The sequence below is a fragment of the Rhododendron vialii genome, chromosome 11a (assembly GCF_030253575.1).
Source record: "Rhododendron vialii isolate Sample 1 chromosome 11a, ASM3025357v1".
NCBI lineage: Eukaryota > Viridiplantae > Streptophyta > Magnoliopsida > Ericales > Ericaceae > Rhododendron > Rhododendron vialii.
In genome coordinates this window covers 37,312,289-37,334,644 of record NC_080567.1, presented here as the reverse complement: position 1 = coordinate 37,334,644, position 22,356 = coordinate 37,312,289, and the positions used below count along the sequence as shown (strand labels likewise).

The window sequence follows — 22,356 nt, the reverse complement described above, 5'->3', positions numbered from 1 at the left end:
TGATTAAATGGTTCAAAGGGAGAGAGGAAAGACCAAAAGCAGAGCGGTTGTTCCAGAAGGGCTGACCTTTTAGTCACATAATATTTCCTAGGATCGATCCTCCGCGGGTCTTTGCTCTTAATTCTCGCTCCACTCTGTGCTCATTTTTTTTTCTTCATATTTTTGCTATCACGAAGTGTGGTGGTTAGGAATGTTTTCAAAATGTTACACGCTCGCACCCATGTGCGTACTCATACTGCCCCGCACGCGTATTATATGACTTAGGGCTAACTAGGTTCAGTTTTCTTCCATACCTCTCTAAATGGGCTCATAACATTGAACCAAAACTATTCATCACATAAATCTCGCAAAGAACGAAATGCTCGTTAAAAATTAGTTCATCGGACATGAATAGATACATAAACAACTCATTAAAGTGCATTGGAGCTGGTAGACTGTGTTTGGATTAGTGAAAATGTGAAATATTTGTGCAGGGGAAATAATTAAAATTAATGCTTTGTTTATGACTTGGGGGAAGCCAACCGAAAATATGAGGAAAATATTAAGAAGGAAACTACGGGGAAATTGGAACAAAAGTTGAACCAGTTTTGGAAGTTATTCCTTTTCTTTCTCCAGGAACCAAATAATGGTTAATAACACAATAACAACATAATAAAAGAGTTTTTTTTTTTTTTTTTACGGTGCAAATCCTATTTTACTGCTTTAAGGGGGAAGAGGGTGGGGTTTTAACGCTCACCTTATGCAAGGAGTATAGGGTGTCTACCACTTGGCTTCCACTCATTTTGCTAGTAAAAAAAGGTCTTTTATTTCGCATGAGTGACAATGACACCTACTTACTAAACAGTGCAAACCAAGATTCCCCCCAGTCCCCACGTCTACTATTTCCTCCTTTTCTCTTCTTCTACTAATTAAAACGATCTTCTCATGCAATTCCTCACCATTTTTCAAATTTTATTAATCATCACCAATGCAACTCCTCACTTTTCCTGTTCTTTAATCTTCACCATTTTCGTATTGATCAATCCATACGTAGTAAGTCAAACACTCTATCTTTGTCATGTATCTTCCCTTCCCCCACAGTCCCTCTCCTAATTAACGGAATTATTGCCTCTTTCTTTAATATTCCCACATTTTCTTTCCTAATGGTGTTTTCATTTTATTTTCTTTAATTAGATCTATACTCTATCCAAATGTGTTAATATATTATAGAAATGTGTCCCAACCTTCAAAGCCTCCAAAACTCCAAGTCTTCAATATATTATTGTGACAAAACGTGTTTTTTTAAATAATAAAAAAAAAAACACCTACATCGATTCTACCCACGATTCTAACCACCTACTTTTCCCAACTCAACTGCAAAGAAGAAAAAGAAGAAAAAAAAAACTGCCTCATATTTAGGGGTGTCAAATGGGCGAGTTTAGATCAAAATGGGCAAGTTGTAAATGGGTTGGGTCATATCCCACTATTCCAGACAAAGAGAACAGGAGAAATAATCAAGGCTCAGTCACCCTATATATACGTATACATAAATGCCTATATATACGTGTAAGGTTATAAATCACTGTATTTTTTCTTCTTTAACAATGGCTTAGGTTGCGGCCGAAAATCCAGACAAAGAGAACAGGAGAAATAATTAAGGCTCAACGCTAGAATGGGTTAATTGTATGGAGAATGTTCACGATTAACACATCATGTATGTTAATCTCGTCTGAGCATGTTAGTTTTGCCCGTGCATAAAACAGATTTTGCCCTGTGCATAGAACGGGTTGAACGCTTTTTTTAACTGTCAAATTGTTTGGTGTAACAATGTGGCCTATGTACGTTCCCGTTGTGTAAAAGGCAGCGGTACTCTTTGACAAATATATTACTTCTTACATTTGTTCTCTATCTCCAAAAAATGGGTTTTTTTTATTATACTAACGTACTCTAATTCGATCTACCACTACAATACTATCTTCCCCCAACTTAGCGCATTCTTAATACATAAAAGTGGAGCCCACTTTTTACAATTTTTTGTCATGTAACAAACATTTTTAACAAAAAAAAAAAAAAAACACCTTAGAGACAGAAAAAAACCCTTTTTACAGACAATGTCAATGTGTAGAGATGGTTGAGGCCTGAAGGGTGAAAGCGTACAGTTGTCTCTTAACAGCGTTGATTCCGTTTCTCTCCTATTATCTTTATACTTTGAGGGGGAAAAGTGTCTGACTCTAAACGGAAAAGGGTAACTTGAAAATAAAAGATAGTTGAAGGGGGTCTAATCTAAAATTCCCCAAAATTTGAAACCTCTTTCCTCTCCAGTATCGATCCCAAAGCCCTTTCTTTCATTCAAACGCCTTTGTTCTTTCCCTCTGAAAAACCTCTCTCTCTCTCTCTCTCTCTCTCTCTCTCTGCGGCACGAAAATGGCGGAAGAAGGCTCAACTTTGAAGCTAATCATGGAGAAAGGCCCGCGAGAGGGCGAAACCCTAGAATTCCCACCCGGATCCACGATCCAAATCGGCCGAGGTCGAGGCCGAGTTGTCCGCAACGGCAAACTCCCCATCAACGACGACGGAATCTCCACCAACCACCTCTCCATCGACTCCACAGAATCCGGAGAATGGCTCGTCACCGACGTCGGCTCCTCGAACGGCACCGTGTTGAACGGCTCCGACCTCACGCCTAAGACCCCCTGCCATCTCCGAAACGGCGACGTAATCAAAATCGGCGAGTTCACGTCCATCAAGGTGGTGATCGAGGCGGTGGACCGCGGAGGCGGTGCCAGTCGGTTGCGGCGGAACCCTAGGCGCGGTGGTGGTTCGAAGGCGAATTTGACTTCGATTGGTGAAGATAGTGAGCTAGGGTTAGGGTTTGGGGGAGAATTGGGAAAGCCTGTGGAGAATCCTCGGCGGCGAGGTCGACCGAGGAAAGAGAACGTTGAGCCTCAAGAGAGCTTGTGTGAGGTCAATGATGTAGGAGAAAACGACACTGTGGGCCCAAGTAGGACGAAACAGGGGCGGGAATTGAGTACCAGGATCACTCGTAGTTCGAAGAAGAAGGAGAATTCCAATTTAGAAGCTGAGACATCGGGTCAAGTTGTTGATAAAATGACCCGAGGGGGTAGGAGTCGAAAGAAGGTTTTACAGAATGAGCCATTGGAGAGTGTGAAAAATGAGATCTTAGATGAGAAAGAAGAGAAAGAGTGCGAAAAAGTTGAAAAGAATTCAAAGAACAAAGAGAATTCCAGTGTAGGTGGAAATGGGTGTCATGTAGTTGAGATTTCAAGTCAGATTGTCGGTAAAATGATCAAAGAGGGTACGAGGAGAAAGAAGAATTTGCAGGGTGAGCCATTGGAGAGTGTCGAAAATAAGGTTGTAGATGAGAAGGGAGATGAGGAGTGTGAAAGAGTTGAAGAGAGTTTACTGAATGAGCAGTCAGAAGCTGTTCGAGGTGAAGTAGGGGAAGGTGGTGGGCTGGACTTAGAGAAGATGACCCTGGATGAGTGGTTCGATTATTTAGAGGTTTATTTGCCGAAACAGATACATGATGAGACTGAAGAGATGATTTTGCAGATGAATCAGATGGCACAGCGAGTTCAGCAGTTTATTTTGGAGCAAAAAAGTGAAAAAGAAAAGGGTAAACTGCCTTTAAGCTAGGTAGGCGATTGACAAGAGCAGCTGTACTTCATGTTAATTGGTAACTGAAATTTTCAGCTTCTGATGTATTTTCTGGATTGCATTTTTTGTTCACTTGTTTTGACATAAAAAATGCTTCAGTGTCGGATTATTTTGTACTGGTACGGTGGTACTAACAACAGCAATCGAACTATCTGTTGAAAAGGTCACAAGAACTGTGAGTTCCAATTCTGTTGTTCGTTAATTGATTGATCGGTCATATAGATGTCCAAAATGTGTCATTTTTTTGTCACTTGCTTAGCTCAAAGTCATTATGTTTCTGAGCTATGTGATTATTTCTGTTAGTTTTGTAATTAGTTGTATGTGAACCGGTCATGGTAGTTGGACTTGGTTACCATTAGTGTTATATTCTATTTTCATTACATGTTGAACTCATGTGGGTCATCTGGTTTTCTAGGCAATTTGTGGATTACCAGTCACAAGCATGTACTTGTCCTACTGACCCATGTTATTAGACTCTTAACATTTCTACGTACTTAAATTCCTGCAGTAGTCTTGTAAAATCCCGATTTTCAATGCCATATTAGATAAAGCTTAATTGATAAATAGACCCACTTCTCATTAAGTTATGTGGGAAATTTTGGAAGACTGTGATCCGGACTGGTATGCCAATACCGGACAGAATTTTAGAAAAAGGTGCACACAACGTGTCATGGTTGCCACGTGTCACATTGGAATTAAAATGCAATGATGGTTGCTTCATTAGAAGCTCCTAAAAGTTCTATATAGGACTTGTGCGCAGTGATTGGAAAGAAACGAAATGAAAAGGAAAAAGTAAACTTTTGAACCCAAATTCTATCTGACGCATCGCTAGCCAGAAAACTTGCCTCGGTGGATTCTCTTCCTCTTCCTCTCCCTCTCGGTACAAGTTCAATGGAGTAGATCGCACGCATGATGAGCTAGATACTTTGTTAGGGGAGGTACTCTAACCATAGTTATATTGGTTTTTTTTCAAGCCAATAATTTTATGTGTTTCATATGCTCAAAATTATGAAATGATATATGAACATGTTATCAAAAAAGCATGATTTGTGCCCTCTCATTTTATGCCATGGAAATATGTTGTGAACTGTTTATTTGAAGATGATGATTTTATGAGAATGACTATGTTTAAGAAGCGATGGTTCTATTACTTCGATGAACACCTTGCCATCTAAAGGTGAAGATGCTATGACCAACGAAGGGGTTATAAGAGAGGAATGTTATGTGGCACCAGCTGCCAATGACTTGGTCATTTCACACCATGTGGGGTCACTCCCCTATTCATGTTAAACTGTTGGATGTTCACCCCAAGACTATGCAAGGTTTGTACGATGCAACTTTTCTTGTGAGCTTTATGACATAATTATGATATGCTAGTATCTCAAATAAGCGGTTGGCTTATGAACATTAATTATTTTCCTATAGGTATTGCCAACTAGGAACAAGGTAGGATGCTGCCCAGGGGACATGTATGTATCGTGTATATTCAGCATTTTTCTTGGACACTCCAAGGTTGGGAAATTGACAATTTCCTGTTTTGTGTAAGGTCACTTTATGTTGTAAAGTTTTTAAATCCTTAAGGCTCTGACAGGTTTCTTTTTTATGTCAATAATGCTTCCGCACTTTTAAGTTTTCAAATCCTTGGCTTTAGAGGGAAAAAACAAACGATGTGATGATTGGCTTGTATTTGTTAGTTTCTTATGTGATGTTTTTGATGTTTTGAACTACATTCTGCCTAGCTTCTATGTTATGGTCCTCATAGTATTGCTGCTTCTCCACGGGTATTTAACTCTAGATGAGGCAGATAGATTGGTGGATCTGGGCTTTGAAGATGACATAAGAGAAGTATTTGACCACTTCAAAGCTCAAAGACAGACTCTTCTCTTTTCTGCCACTATGCCCACAAAGATTCAAAATTTTGCCAGAAGTGCCCTCGTTAAACCTGTTACGGTTAATGTAGGAAGGGCTGGGGCAGCAAATCTAGACGTCATTCAGGAGGTGGAATACGTAAAGCAAGAGGCAAAAGTTGTTTACCTTCTCGAATGCTTGCAAAAGACCCCTCCTCCTGTTTTGATATTCTGTGAGAACAAAGCTGACGTGGACGATATCCACGTATACCTACTTATGAAAGGAGTTGAAGCGGTTGATTCACGGAGGGAAGGATCAGGAGGAGAGAGAATATGCTATCTCATCATTCAAAGCAGGAAATAAAGACGTATTGGTTGCAACAGATGTGGCCTCAAAGGGTTTGGATTTTCCTGACATTCAGCACGTTATAAATTACGATATGCCTGCTGAAATAGAGAACTATGTTAGGATTGGACGAACAGGAAGATGTGGCAAAACGGGAATAGCAACTACATTTATTAACAAGAATCAAAGTGAGACGACGCTTCTTGACTTGAAGCACCTGTTGCAAGAAGCGAAACAGAGAATACCGCCGGTTTTGGCGGAGCTTAATGATCCTATGGAAGATGTTGAGGCAATCACCAATGCTAGTGGAGTAAAAGGTTGTGGCTATTGTGGTGGACTTGGTCATAGAATTCGTGATTGCCCCAAGTTGGAGCATCAGAAAAGCCAGGCGATTGCTAGCTCTAGGAGGGATTATTTTGGCTCTGGAGGTTATAGAGGGGAAAAATGATGTGTACTTTTTTTTGATCTGCCATACAACTCTCTATAATGATTCCAGAATGTGTACTTCAGCCCCTAAAGCTGACTTTTGTTCTTAATTGTTTGGCATGCTTGCCTGTAGATCTGTCGATAAATCCTTGTTCGGGATTGAGTCTGTTGTGTTCTTTGTCCATCTTACAGTTATAGGATCTTATAGCATTAATACATTACAGACTTAGCAAGATTATAGACCTTGTAGCATTCCTAGGAACTTTAGTGATTGCCGCATAATCAAAGTTCTGCACCAAACCTAGAATATCCCTAATTACAGGTTTGACAAAAACATCAGCACGCTCCATACACTGCAAAGCCTGAACCAGCACTAAGCAATCCGTTAGCACTTCTAATTTGCTGAATCTTTTTCGATGTGCCCAGCGTAACACAACCAGAGGCCAAGTGGCTGAAGATGCAAACACACTCCTGACATTGTTCTCCTGAACGAAGGACAAAGCTGACAAAGAAACCCAAGCCACAGCTCCTCTTCATGACTCACTGCACCATGCTCCATCTACCAAAAACTTAGGAATCCACCCATGAACTTCTTGACTGTAACGACCCCAGACAAACTGATTGGTAGGCAACCCATTTTGACCTTCGATCCCGGCCTTCCTGTCCCTCTCCCAACAAGACCGAATACTGTTCCGCAAAAAAAAAAACACAACTTGAAGACCCTACTCCGCACCATCACTAACTCCTTCAAACACCTCTATTCCGAGCACGCCAAATAGCCCATCGCACACAAATCCCGTCAGTAACAATGCTCCTATCTGGTGCCCCTCAAAACCATTCCAGCAACCACTCCTTAAATGGAACAGGATTCCCTACGGACCCTACTGTAAAATCCAAACCCAAACAAGACGCCCCCGACAATCGACGCGCAGAGTCACATTCAAAGAATAAATGCTCAACAGTTTCCTCGCTTTGCCCACACACCGGACAGACCAAATCCCCTGCCATGCCTCCCCTAAACAACACAACTTTAGTTGGGATAATCTTATTCCAGCTTTATTACCCAAAGTAGTTCCCTTGCTGCAGCATAATCCACTAGCATCCCCAGAAGCTGTCAAAACTGGACAAAATTTAAATGTTACGAAATAAGTATGCAAATTTTATATTTTATGGAGGAAATTCGCAGAAAAGCATAATTCTCGATGGAAATCTCAAATAGAAGTCGGTAAACGTAATTGAGAGGACAAGTAGCGGATGATCCAACTTTTTCAGGGGAAAACCATGTAATGCACTAACTCAAATCAAAGGGTATTAATTTCTAACATTCCCTTTTGTCTGCGATTTTTCAACATGTCCATTTGAAGATGATAAGTTTTATCATTTGACTTTTCAAAGTGGGCATACATTTTGAGACCTCCCTGATTGTAAAGACGGACAGACAAAAAGGAACTGATGGAGTACTTGAGACAGGTGATTAAAAGGAGGGGAGACAGGTTCAATATTCATTATTACTGCAAGTCCCAGATGGAAACTACATGTATAAAGCTACAAGATGCTCCTAGTTTCAAGTATCCAGACAACTGAATGAACTCGTTTAAAGCAGCCCCAACGGAAATTACCTTCGATAATAAATTGGATCAGAGAGTATCCAAATGGGATCCAATCATGCAGAGCTACATATTCTTGAGGGTTTGACCAAAAAACTGCGAGATCTTGTCTATGAGATTTGGAATTTCTTTAGACTATGTGAGCTACATATATTTTTTTCTTCTCCTAATTGATCTCATAACACTTTTTTCTCAATAACTTAATGGCCACACTTTTTGAAATATAAAATTAATATGCTTAATACAATTATAGGAGGCCAAACAAGGTAAAAGTTAAACATTATATGACATGATATAAATTTGAGACAGAGGTAGGATTTTGACACCTCCAAAGTTGGAAACAAGGTTGGAGATGCTTTGAGCTCCAAAAGGGCTTACCTTCGAGAGGTCTCAAGGTTTAAATCAATCTTGATGTAAAATTTGAGTTGCGGTCGCTTTAGATTTTCAATTTTTTATAAAAAAAAAAAAATTTAAGGGGCACTTCTTTTATACTCTTTATAATAATCCAACAAAAAATTTCAATGGGCCCCTCTATGATTTTCGTTTTAAAATAAAGGTCGGCGTGTTTGTGAGGTATGGTATATACTTCTTCAACGGGAAGTATTAAAGCATTCAACTCAAAATTAACTCGCAAAAAGTGGAGAGGTTCACAAGGTTCATATGCTAGTAGGGGAGGTCCTCTTTTGCTAATGTGAGACAAATTGTAACAGTATCACACATGTACATCTCCGCTCCCACATGAAGAGGTAAGCAAAGGATCTAGAATATATGAATCATGAAGGAACAAAGTGCACTTATATAGCACATAGAAAGGTGCGTGAAATAGACTGTACAAAAACACCAGCATTAAAACCGTATTAAAGCATCCAACTCATAACAAATTAGCAATGAAGATTTAGTAGAGAGGCACATAAGGTTAATTTACTAGTTTGGCAGGCATTATTTTACCGACTTGGGAGAAAAGTGGAACAGGAACCAACTACCACCTTGGATTCCTTCTCTCCTTTAACTACCGGCCAGTTAGGGGAAATGAAGAGAAATGAAAAGTTTCCACAGATGAATATGTTCATCGCGGAGTGTCTTTCAAGTTTCAACAATATCGACTATCTAGAATTTTGCAATTAAGGATTCTAACTATTGCTGGAGTATCTACCTCTTTGATGACTGAATCTGATCCAGCAATAACTTTCTACAAGTCAGAGAGAGCCTCAAATGGTGAGATGGTTTACAAAATTAAGAATTTGCCCAGTGAAAACTGAAAACTGCCTACATAACCTAATTTAGTAATGAGCTTTGAACTTACTACTGTGACACTCAATCATAACATGGGAATCAGGACGTCATCTAGGATTTTCCAGTTCAATAACCATAAGGGACATGTCAACTCAAGGACAGTAAGAAACTCTCAACTCCAACACTGTTTGTCAACCTGTCATGACCTCAAACTGATAATACAACAAAAGAAGGGAGAAGAGAAAAAAACTAACATAGCAAATGACTTTGTAATCATACTGTGAAGAAAATCACCTTTAGGTTCAGGAGTTCTCTGAACTCGCAACAGCATAGGAGGTTTCAGCTCCGACTTTGAATTTCATAACTGATCGTTGACACTCAACCTTCATTCAAGGACACAATGTCCTTATTTTTTACTGTAATCTGTTATGTCGGTTTAAAAGTACCAGTTATTTTCTAAATAATTAATGATCTCTACAATCCAATTCTTTACAGCTTCTGAACTCTCGAAATATGCTTTTATTTTCTCATTCCACGAATCCACAGACAGATTTCCGATGCTATGATGAACTCTGGGTTGTACACAGGACATCATTCTGCACAAGTTGACCTGGTTCAAAGATTAAACTACATTTCCAGGCTGACATTGAAGAGAACAGACGCTCTCTGATAGATAATGAATTTACAGGAAACCCATATGCAAAACGTATCCTGCTTTCCCTTTCCATTGGCCACTAGCCTTCATCACCAATAGTCTTTACACGAACATCTTCCATCTTCAAAACAATGGAACCGATTTGAATCCCTCACAATTATTTTCCTCCCAACTATCTTGGATATAAATTTGATGGCCATATGGCAGTCAACACAAGTTCTTAGATTCTTAAAAACCTTTATTGCCGTCCCCGGAGGAGTAGCTATAATTCCAAATGCAACTGCAAGCTTCTCACTGTGATAGGAAAGATTTTGCTCCTTTTGTTCCTCTTCCACATCATGCAGCACATTCTCTGTTTGAGGTACATACCCTTCTTCCTTCATCCTCTTCGAAAGATCCCCCAAAAAGTCGTTTATTTCCTTTGATCTTGGGTGGGATAAGTCTCCCACTACGAACACATGGACCTTTCTCTTGATTTCAATCCAACTTAAACCTGGTTTCTTTACCACCTCCTTGTCATCCATAGTTTTTCTGATCTTCGCCACTTCACCCCACTTACCAGTAGTGGCAGAGATGTTGGCTAGGGTAACATAAGTAGCCGCATTCTCGGGCTCTAGTTCAAACAATGCTTCTGCAGCTCGTTTAGCCAGTGCAAGGTTTCCATGAATTCTACAGCCACCAAGCAAGGAAGCCCACAAAAACTTATCAGGCTTCATGGGCATTTGATCAATCATATCCTCAGCTTCTTTGAACCTTCCAGATCGGCTCAAAAGATCTATCACACATGCATAATGATCTGTTGAATGTTTTAGCCCATGTTTGCATTCTATAGAATGGAAGTATTCAAGCCCTTTATCAACTAATCCAGCATGAGTGCAAGCTGAAAGAACCCCAACAAACGTAATGTGATCAGGCTTAGTGCCCGATTTGAGTAGCAACTCAAATAACTGAAGAGCCTCGTTGGGTTGACCATGTTGAGAGTATCCATTGATGAGGGAAGTCCACGAAACTAAATCCGGATGAGGCATCAAGTCGAAGACTTTTTTTGCATTGTCAATGTCCCCACACTTTGAGTACATGTGAACAAGAGAACTTGCTGCAAATGAAAAGGGGTTAAACCCAATCCGTGTCATGTAGCCATGAACCTGCTTCCCAAGGTCCTCTGAAGTTTCAACTGCACACGCATTTAAAACCCCAGCAAATGTGAACTCGTTAGGCCTCATACCCGACTTCAAGAAGTCAGAGAACAAAGCAAATCCTTCCTCCCTCCTTCCATCCTCAAAGTATCTGTGAATCATAGCCGTCCACGAAACAATATCCCGATCCACCGTCTTATCAAAAATGTAGCGCGCTTCATCTATATTCCCACATTTCGCGTACATATCACAAAGGGAACTCCACACTACAGCGTCCGAATCCAATCCAATACGCGTAACATGACAATGAATCTCCTTCCCAATGCCCAAAGCCTGAATGGCAGTAGAAGCAGATAGAGCACTAGAAACCGTAAACTTGTTGCACTTAGTACCCTCGTATCTTTGCATTACTCTAAACAACTCTAATGCCTCATCTGGCTGGTCATGCCTTACATAACCAGAAACCATCGCAGTCCAAGAAAAGTTGTCTCTCTCAGGCATTCCATCAAACAAGCTCCGAGCTTCCTTAACTCGCCCCGCCTTCGCATACCCAGATATCATAATGTTCCAAGAACACAAATCCCTGTTGCACGTTTCATCAAACAGTTGCTGCGCATCCACAAGGCTCTCGCATTTACAGTACAAGTCAAGCAGGCGGTTCAAAATGAAAACACCCGGTACGAAGCCGGATGATTTCATGTGCGCGTGGACCCCTTTGGCCTCTTTGAGAGCTCGTAGGTGCAGGCAGAGGTTTATGAGGGCCGAGTACGTTGCGGCAGCGGGAGGAGAGCGAACGAGGTCTAGCGTTTCGATTGCTTGTTTCAAGCGCTTTTGTTGGCAGAGAACGTCGATTGCTTCGTTGAATTTGTTGTCTCTCTGTGAGTGGTTTGTGGGTTCGTCCTTGTTTTGAGATTTCCATGGTGGGTTTGGATTGAATTGGGTATGATGGGGGGAAGTGGAGGTCGTCGTGTGGAGATGGAGGAGAGAGGAGGGAGGGTGCGAAATAGGTTTGAGTAATTTATGGAGATAGGATTGTATGTTAGCTCTCATGGTTTCCAGAAGACGGAAGGAATCACGAGACAATCTTGAATCTTTGATCTGAGATTTGAGAGTGAGGTTTGCTTGTTATGACTTATATGTGTCAACTGTACCCAAAAAAAGGACAAGAAAAATAAAAGAAAGTCCTAAACTAAGGATAAATAATCTGATTTCCAATTCTGAAGGCAAAATCAAAATTCCGATAAAAAAAAAAAAAAAAAGGAGGCAAGGGGTGAAATAGAGTGGAAATAGAGCTATGGGTAAACTTTTTGTTAAAATTTAGAAGCCCAATAATCTTAAGAAGGTGTTGTGGAACGGGCTCTAACTTTTAAACTTCTACTCCTAGTTTGGTGGAGTATTTTTTTTTTCTTTCCATTTTTAACCCTTTTTTTTTTCTTTTATCACGATATGACTAAATTTATAAAAAGGTGCCAAGGTGGTGGTTAGTATAGGAAAAATTCATGGGCTTAAGGATATTCTATTAGAAAATTACGTAGGGATATTAAAATCTTACCATAAATCTCATAAATAAATAAATAACAGTTGTCCAAGTATTTATAGGCATTTATATATTGATCCTGTATTTGGCAAACTAATAAAAACTCAGTTAGCGCAAGATCATATGCAAACCACGTGATTTTAGAAAGTCTATCATGGACAATAAATAAGGGCTTGCTATTAATAACCGAAAATTAAAGGGAAATTAGAGCATCCACAATGTAATAATCAAAATTGGATAATCAAAAGTTGTCACATTACATTTTGATTATCCATTTAAGACATTGCTAAGGTTAGCAACGTAGAGATCTACAGTGTAATAATTAAAATTGGATAACCAAAACTTACCACGTCACCTTTTCAAACTACAAAATTCTAAAAACTATGAATAATAATTTGAATAGTTTTTTTTAAAAATAATAATTTAAAAAAAATAGTTTAGTGAAAAATATTAGTTTTTTCAAAAAGATTTTTTGTGTGTGTATAAAAAACGGTTTTTCAAAAAAAATAAAACAATTTTTCAAAATAACAGTTTTTTTTAAAGTTTCTAAAAAAAATAGTTTTTAAAAATTATTTTTTGAAAACGTTGTTGAGAGAGCGAGAGAGAGAAGGTTTTGTGTAATAATGGGTGTACTTGATTGAGAAAATGTGGAGACTATTAGATTTGATTATTGGCAAAAAGTAGTTAGTTTTGATTATTCAAAAGTCAAAATTCGATAAGTTGTTAAGAGGTTGCTGAGTTTGGTTATTACAATGTGAGCACTTTTTTGAGCAAACATTGTTAACTTTAACAACCTTTTAATTTTGATTACATTGCTTATGCTCTTACAGTTACTGGATATATAGATTAATATCGACTATCTAGAATTTTGCAATTAAGGATTCTAACTATTGCTGGTGTATCTACCTTTTGATGACTGAATCTGATCCAGCAATAACTTCCTAAAGTCAGAGAGAGCCTCAAGTGGTGAGATGGTTTACAAAATTAAGAATTTGCCCAGTGAAAACTGAAAACTGCCTACATAACCTATTTTAGTAATGAGCTTTGAACTTACTACTTTGACACTCAATCATAACATGGGAATCAGGACGTAATCTATAATTTTCCAGTTCAATAACCGTAAGGGACATGTCAACTCAAAGACAGTAAGAAACTCTCAACTCCAACACTGTTTGTCAACCTGTCATGACCTCAAACTGATAATACAACAAAAGAAGGGAGAAGAGAAAAAAAAACTAACATAGCTGAAGCTCCATAGGCCGAGCTCCCTTTTGGTTGGCACATTCAAGACCAAATAACACATTTCCACGTCTGTTTAGGATGTGGAAAGGAATCATTATATTGTATTATTTTTTAGTGCGGTAGATGTAAGTCAAGTTCTTATTGGGCCAATTCGTGAAAGAGTTGGAAGACGGGGTATTTTGCTCCAGCAAAATCAACTTCTTATTGAGCCGGTTTGGTTTTTGCTCAAATGCATTTTGGGGCCTTAATAAGAATCAACCCATTAGGTCGAAGAGGTAAAAAGAAAAAGGGACGAGCATCTCTCTTTCTGGCTGGCGGGAAATCTCCATATATATACTCCTTTGAACGTGAGCATTGGTTGCCGCTCGAAGACCGACCGAAGTTTGATTAATTAATTGGTGATAAAATTCCTTCGAGAGGCTGGTTTTTCTTTTTCTCTACTTCAACATCTATACAGCAGCCTTCGTTAGTTTTCGTCTGATATTTCAGAATCCTATTAAGGGATTGGTTTCGTGAATCTTGAAGAGCATTAAAGATCCATGGTGTTCTGGTGTTAATCTTTCAACTTCAAGAGGATAAGTTCATCTACAATCAATCTTTGATTTGCATCCTTTCGTGGAGTTCGAAAGGGTTTCTGGAAGGCCTGAGGATTCAGGATTCGGCGATCACGCAGTAGGTACGATGAACGTGGATTCGGCAGGTAGATCTTAGGACACGTGGTGAGGATACACGGTCAGTGTTAAGATTGCTTGTAATCGTACATTTGTTTTAGTGCATGATTCCTTCCTGTAGTTTTTACCCGATTTTGGAGTTTTTCCACGTAAGATTGGTGTTCCTTTCTTTGGTTGATTTTGTGGTGTGTTTGAAGTCATCTAGTAAGGCAAAATAAGTACTCTTAGCATCACATTAGAAATTTCATTTCATTTGGTATCAGAGCGGGTCGCTATATTTTGGAATTGTACGAATTCTTAGTGGATCCTTAAGGTGCAATGGAGTTAAATACGAATCGGCCCCCTGTTCTGGATCGCACTAATTTTGATCATTGGAAGGCAAAGATGGAGGCCTATTTAAAGGCCATTGATGAAGATGTTTGGAATGCATGTGGAGTGAGGTATACACCGCCAACTGTAACTGTTGAGGGAACCTCGGCACCTAAGGCTAGTTCGAAATTTACACAAGAAGAGAAGGCAGAGCGTGCAGCAAGTAGCAAGGCACTAAATGTATTTTTTACTCATGTCAACACAAAAGGAGTTCCATCGTATATCTACATGCAAAACATCAAAGGATGCGTGGGATATTCTCGTTACTACGCACGAAGGAACTAATACAGTAAAGCAAGGGAAGTTGCAACGGGTCACTACCAAGTTTGAAATGCTGCGTATGAAAGAAGATGAGACATTTGACGAGTTCTACGCCAAACTCAATCAACACCAGCTGTACTTTGGGTGAGCCTATTACTCCATCTCGTGTTGTCAAGAAAATTTTGCGATCTCTTCCTGAACAATTTAAAAAAAAATTTGCGATATCTTCCTGAACGATTTAAAACTAAATTTGACATTTTGGAGAGTAAGAGAAAATTACCTGAAATGTCTGTGGAAGAAATAGTAGGGCAATTTCAAAATTATTAGCTTACACATTTTGATCAAGACTTATTTCCTACTAAAAGTACTAACAAAGGATCAGAAAAACAAATTGCTTTTTCGAGTAAAAATACTACCAAAGGTTTTGAAAAACAAACTATTTTTTCTAGTAAAAATAATTAATCTAATGAGTCGGATAGCGATGAAAATTACGATACGGAGGCTTCATGTTGAACACATGGTGGCAGGAAACTTCAGGTAAGGTTCTTCTTCTAGCTGCTTCTTGGTTCTTCTCATTTCTTCTTGCTTCCATCATCAAGATTATTTTTAACATTCCCCCTTAAACTATGTTCTGAAAAAAAAATTCAGTGCCAAGCGGGTACCACATGAGGTATACTCAACACTGAAAAATCTCTCGATGTTCTGGGATTCGTCATTCCCAACATAGCCTTCAAATCTTGCTGGACAACCGTTTGTTGTCTTTTCTTAGAACAATCATCTGTTGTTTTATATTTTCAACATTCCCCCTTAAACTTGATGTTCTGGAAAAAAAAATTCAGTACCGAACGAGTATCACGTGGGATATATCCGCTCAACACTGAAAAATCTCTCGATGTTCTAGGATTCGTCATTCCCAACATAGACTTCAAATCTTGCTGGACAACCGTTAATTTGTTGTCCTCTCTTGGAACAATTATCTGTTGTTTTATATCTCTGCACCCTTTCCTGATGCATCTTCAACCACACACTTGGTTGATTTCGTCAATATGTGACTCTAATCACGTTGTTCGTGATTAAGCTTTTATATATTTTTAATTCTTTAGAAAAATGATATCGGCACTTCAAAATTTGATATAGACACACCAAAATCAGTGTAATTCCAAAGACATTTTCTTTTGTTTTTTGGAATACTTGCATCAATTTTTTGAGTGCTAATATCATTTTTCATTCTTTATTCGTACTTCATTTAAAATGTCTAACGATTACAGGTTTAATATATTACGGACTAGTAAAAATTACTGATGCACTGCCGAGCAAAAAAAAAAAACTGATGCACATGCGGTTTTTTTTTTAATCAAGCGTTCAGACTCTGCACTCCTTGTATAAGAAAAATTATTTGGTGGTCTTGAGTCTCTTGACACACATTCTCATGAAGTCCATTACTAAGTTTATGAACTCTATTGAAATTTGTTGTGCAAAAAGATGATGTGGCACCACGTGGAAGTGCCATAGAACCCCTGAATAATTATCAAAAATGCTTAGGGTACATATGAAATGTACATATTATGTACATATCAGTTTTGTGGGGCCCACCTCGGGTCCCATAAAGATGATTCAAACCGCCGATTATTTTTCAAACATTTTTTTATGGAGCCCTGTAAAAAATCAGCACAACCCGATATCGGTAAGAATTTTTTCTTAATTTGTGGAGGCAAAACTACTTAACTGCTTAGTTTCGCCCCAACAAATTTAGAAAAAATCTTTACCGATATCGGATTGAGCTGATTTTTTACAAGGCTCCATAAAAAGATGTTTTAAAAATAATGAGCGGTTCGGATCATATTTGTGGGACCCGAATTGAGCCCTACAAAATCTATATGTACATTGTATGTACATATTATATGTACCAATAGCAACACTCAATAATTATTCGTATAAAAGTGGCTTTCAAGGGAACTCCGAGGGATTGGTCTAGAGGTCGAAGCCTGAGACTTGGGGGTCCGTTTCATCCTAGAGTCTCAAGTTTAAAACCTTTCAGGTACTATCAATTTTTTTGGATTCAGTCCATACAAAGTACTTGCTCCGACTTCAAGTGAGCCTCCCATTAGTAGAAGATGGATTTATGATCTCTAGAATAAATCGTGACGCGCGTAAGCTGGTTCTGTCACCTAGCTATAAAAAAAACAAAAGCAAAGGCTTTCGAGGGGAGACGGATAAAACTCCTAGACTTTGGCAATTCCTCGTGTTTTGTACTCTTGTCTTGCCAACAAAAAGGGGACCGGATGCCCTCAATTTGCTTCGGACCAGTTTGGTTCATTTAGAACATTTGAATCGTCTAAAAGTGTTTTAGATGACTCAAATTTAAAGATTGTGTTTTTGTTTTTTTTAAAATCACCTCTTTAAATCTGAGCCGTCCAAAACACTTTTAAACGGCTCAAATCCACTAAATGGATTAAACTGGTCCGAAACCAAATTAACCGGATCCTTTCCCACAAAAGAGAGGGGGGGAAAGTCAAACCAAACAAAAACCTTGGCCCGGGTACGTGTGCCCAAAATCTGGAATCGATTTACCATTGGTGGTGGCCTTCACATTTTGTTTCGATTTGTCAAAATTATTACTCTCTCACTTTCTAAATAAATGTCCGGTCCGCAAAGATAGACCTTTAGAAAGATGCATTTTTTGTTAAAAAATTTAAACTTTTTCACTACTTGAAAGTACTACTCCCTCCGTCTCTTTTTAAGTGTCCTGCTTCGTAACTCCAACTTATTAAAAAAACATCATCATTACACCTTTCACATCAACTTTTTTCTCCACTTTCCCTACTTATCCATCATCATTACACTTTTACTCACTAACTTTTTAAAATAAAATCTACTTTTAGGGACAAAATAGACAATGCACCAACTTTTACCCCCATAACTTTACAAAATGGACACTTATTAAGGGACAGCCCAAAATGGAATAATGGACACAAAAAAAAGGGACGGAGGGAGTAATTGATTTGTGAAACAAAATTTTAATTTCTTTTAAGAAAAAATGCATCTTTTTAGAGACCTAGATCTGCGGTCTGAACATTTATTTAGAGACGGAGTGAGTATATACATAAAAAAACCACATCCTGATTAGACATCAATTGAACAAAAATATGTTTGTATTGTTTAGCAAAGAAAGAAGATGAAAATATTTTTGTACTAAAAATTTTACCGACTATTATAAATTTAACATTAAACTTCAAGACAAACATGTCTATATAAAGCCTATTTTGGCCACACACACAAAAAAAAAGTTAGGCTAAATTATTGGCTTATTTTTTAAGTCCAATAGCCTACATGTTTGGGCTTACAAGAATTCGTTACACGAGTCACGAGGCTTGAAAAATGGAACCTTTTGCATACACAATTTGTCGTAGGCATTGAAGTACATCAAAGCCTACGACCCTGTTCGGTTTGGATTTTGAGAAATATTTTTAAGAGTAATGAGTGGAGAGAGATAGATAGAGAAAACGAAAATTTATTAGGAACCATGCGCAGAGATTTTGAGACTCAAAACGAACAAGCTTGCATGTTTGGGCTTTAAAAGAATTCGTCACGAGGCTTTAAAAATGGAAACCTTTTGCATACACATTTTGACCGAGAAGCTAAACAAAACAAAAATGAACATCTTCACTTGTTTTTCTATTGCCCGGCTGGGGCCGTCCCAGTTGGGAAATTTCTGTTGGTGCAAAAATTGGAACCTTCAAAATCTGGAGCCTTCTGAAACTTGAACAAACTGATGGAAACCGCTTCGAGTCACGTTACGTCGTCGCTTTCCGAAAACAGTATTCGCCCCCACCAATTGATGTGCACCGGGTTACAGCGAATCTGTTCTGAGGATAAAACGAAGCCCGATCAATGATCTTCTGCCTGCGTCCGCACAAACGAAGGACAGACAGAATACCGAGCCTAAGAGAATCAATTGAACCAAGGACTGTTAATTCCGTTTCTGCAGAATAACGGAATAACAGTATAGAAAACAACGAGACAGAGAAGCAGGAGAGTATCTGGATATTTTTTTTTTGGTGTGTCAAATGAATTAACCAATGGCCTATTTATAGACTTATAGGCACCCATACGTGAAAGGTTATGTCTTTTGTAAACACACATTAGAAAGGGTATGTCTTTTGAAGACAATTAATTATGAGAAAGGATCATGCCTTTTAGTAGGCACCTTTTCATGCAAACAATTAATTAGGAAGGGTCATGCCTCTTGGAGGCACCCCCATGTATCATATCCCTTCCTAACAATCACACCCCATTCTAATAGTCACACCCTAAGTTAATAGGTGTTATAACTATTCACGTAAAGTCATACCCCATGTGAAAACGTGCGACACCTTTTCACAAAAAACCTCCCGCAACCTTTTATTTTGAAAAACTCCAACAATCCCCCACCATTTTCGAAATAAAGAAAAAGTTTTCTTGGTTCCTTTGAAAAGACTTGTGCATCAATGAAGGTGTCTCACGACTTGAACCATTCACCTAGTGAAAACACATCAAAGTTAGTTGGAAAGCATAGTAGACTTGTCTTTGAACTAGCGATCCTTAAATGACTAACCGGACATGTCTCACGCACGCATCTTGCCTGACTCAGGTATTCAAATTTGCCGACACGTGGTTTGGCCGTGTGTCTTTATCCTGAATTTCATGAGCGCTCTAGAGTCTTAGCCCTTGAACCCATAGAAGGCGGCACCACCTTCACACTCATATAGGTAGACTTTGAAAGTGCCCCTGTAACTACAGCACTTGAAACCTAACAAACCGTTAGAAGTCTATTAAAAGCTAAGTAGCTTAACCTCCATGTTTACATTACAGGTACCAAGCATTTACCATGGGATGGATAAAATCGGAAAATGCTTGCAACCACAACTTATGGTGTACTTTGCTCATTGAACCCAAGACTTGATGTTATTCAAGCGTTGAGTCGAGTTTCCACCAAGAGTGATTAAATTTCAATGGGCTTGAGTCCCATCCCCTGTGATGTTCTCCACATCAAATCCCTTGCAAGACCTTTTGTTAAAGGATCAGCTAAGTTTTGACTTGATTTTACATAATCAATGGTTATCACCCCATCTGTAATCAAGTTCCTCACATAGCTATGTCGAAGTCCTATATGCCTGGACTTTCCATTATACACCTGGCTATAAGCCCGTGATAGAGTCGACTGACTATCACAATGCAAAGATATAGGTGGCATAGGTTTTGGCCACATGGGTATCTCCCACAACATACTTCTCAGCCACTCTGCCTCTTTGCTCCCTGCTGCTAGTGCTACAAACTCAGCTGCCATAGTTGAGTCTGTAATGAGACTTTGTTTCTTAGATCCCCAAGAAACTGCTCCTCCACCAAGTGTGAAGACCCATCCACTTGTTGACAAGTGATCTTCATTCTCGGCTATCCAACTAGCATCAGTATATCCTTCTAGAACCGAAGGATAACCACTATAAACCATCCCATAGTCTATAGTTTTCTTTAGATACCTCAATACCCGATTAACTGCGTGCCAATGGACATCGCTCGGATTATGTGTGTACCTACTTAGTTTCCCCACAACGTATGCAATATCTGGTCTCGTGCAAGTCATGGCATACATCAAGCTTCCTATCACTCTAGAATATTCTAATTGTGAAATTGCTCTACCAGTATTAGGATACAACTTAACATGTGGATCAAATGGTGTAGAAATCGGCGTGCAATCAAAGTGATTAAACTTCTTTAGAACTTTCTCAATGTAATGAGACTGACTAAGGATTAAATTTCCTTTTTGTCTCTTAATTCTGATTCCCAGAATTACATCAGCAACACCCATATCCTTCATACTAAAACTAGATGAAAGGATATCCTTTGTACTTTGAATGCTTTCTAGATCAGTCCCAAAGATAAGCATATCATCCACGTACAAACATATGATTACACCTCGATTACCACTAAATTTACTATATACACATTTATCAGACTGGTGTATCCTAAACCCGTTTGATACAATCACCTTATCAAACTTTTCATGCCACTGTTTAGGTGCTTGTTTAAGTCCGTAAAGAGACTTAACAAGTTTGCACACTTTGTGTTCTTGACCTTGCACAACAAAACCCTCCGGTTGCTCCATATAAATCTCTTCATCCAACTCACCATTTAGGAATGCAGTCTTAACATCCATTTGGTGAATCTCAAGTTTATAAATGGAAGTCAACGCAATTAGTACTCTAATTGTAGAGATCCTTGCCACCGGAGCATAAGTATCGAAATAATCAATACCTTCTTTTTGCGTAAAGCCCTTGGCAACCAACCGTGCCTTGAACTTGTCGATTGTACCATCGACCCTCATTTTCTTCTTGAAAATCCATTTGCAGCCAATGGCTTTGGAACCCGGAGGCAAATCAGCAAGAACCCAGGTATTATTACCCATAATAGAATCCATTTCATCCTGGATTGCTTCTTTCCAGAAAGCATAATCTTGTGATTTCATAGCCTCCCCGATGGTCAAGGGATCTGATTCCACATGAAGCGAAATCATGAAATGATTATCTGCAATCTTTCTAGTTCCTTCAACTAGATAAACTATGAAGTCAGGACCAAATGACTTAGCAACTCGAGCCCTTTTGCTTCTCCTAAGTCCGTCATGTTCCGTAGGTTCCGCCTCTATGTCAGACTCCACAGAGTCTGGCTCATTCTCTTGATTAGGCACCTTTGGAATAGATACGAACCTATTCTCATAAAATACTGCATCACGTGATTCAATAATGGTGTTTACTCCAACTGAATCATTTGGCTCAGAAACCAGAAACCGATATGCTTTACTAAGTAAAGCATAACCAATGAATATGCATTCAATTCCTTTTTCACCCAACTTCTTCCTTTTGGGTTTCGGCAATCTAACGATTGCTCTACATCCCCAAGTTTTGAAATAACTTAGGTTCGGTTTCTTTCTTTTCCATAACTCATAAGGAGTTATATTAGACTTTTTGAGAGGCACCCTATTCAAAATATAAGTAGCAGTAAGTATGGCTTCGCCCCACATACCACTACTTAATCCTGAATTGCTAAGCATAGCATTAATCATCTCAGTCAAAGTCCGATTCTTTCTTTCAGCAACTCCATTTTGCTGTGGAGTATATGGTGCAGTTTTCTCATGAATGATCCCAACTGATTCACAGTAATTGGGAAAATGGTATTCACCACCCCTATCAGACCTTAAACGTTTTATCTTTGTTCCACATTGATTTTCAACTTCGGTTTTAAAAGCAATAAACTTCTCAAGAACTTCATCTTTTGAATGCAATAGATACACATAGCAATATTTGGAATAGTCATCTATGAAAGTTACAAAATATTC

At 38.8% G+C, this 22,356-nt stretch overlaps 2 protein-coding genes and 1 pseudogene across 3 annotated transcripts; 2 read left to right on the top strand and 1 right to left on the bottom strand.

Moving 5' to 3' along the window:
* Positions 1-2,309: 2,309 nt before the first annotated feature.
* On the top strand, positions 2,310-5,274 carry LOC131307970 (FHA domain-containing protein At4g14490-like). Its single transcript, XM_058334750.1, has 3 exons — positions 2,310-3,636; positions 4,835-4,979; positions 5,083-5,274. The coding sequence occupies exon 1, from the start codon at positions 2,404-2,406 to the stop codon at positions 3,634-3,636; it is 1,233 nt and encodes a 410-aa protein (XP_058190733.1). The 5' UTR covers positions 2,310-2,403; the 3' UTR covers positions 4,835-4,979; positions 5,083-5,274.
* Positions 4,244-6,422, top strand: LOC131307175 (DEAD-box ATP-dependent RNA helicase 35-like; annotated as a pseudogene).
* Positions 6,423-6,452: 30 nt separating this feature from the next.
* Positions 6,453-12,120, bottom strand: LOC131307969 (pentatricopeptide repeat-containing protein At4g37170-like). 2 transcript variants are annotated; one of them, XM_058334749.1, is made up of 3 exons: positions 9,621-12,120; positions 9,411-9,539; positions 6,453-7,396 (listed from the first exon to the last, which is right to left on the bottom strand). In XM_058334749.1, the coding sequence occupies exon 1, from the start codon at positions 11,955-11,957 to the stop codon at positions 9,861-9,863; it is 2,097 nt and encodes a 698-aa protein (XP_058190732.1). In that variant the 5' UTR covers positions 11,958-12,120; the 3' UTR covers positions 6,453-7,396; positions 9,411-9,539; positions 9,621-9,860. The 2 variants fall into 2 exon arrangements, with proteins under 2 accessions (XP_058190732.1, XP_058190731.1); XM_058334748.1 differs by having other exon boundaries at positions 9,411-12,120.
* Positions 12,121-22,356: the final 10,236 nt, after the last annotated feature.

Bases quoted from the DNA above. Each gene is read 5' to 3' on its own strand.
- LOC131307970 (XM_058334750.1), top strand. From the start codon at position 2,404: ATGGCGGAAGAAGGCTCAACTTTGAAGCTAATCATGGAGAAAGGCCCG.
- LOC131307969 (XM_058334748.1), bottom strand. From the start codon at position 11,957: ATGAGAGCTAACATACAATCCTATCTCCATAAATTACTCAAACCTATT.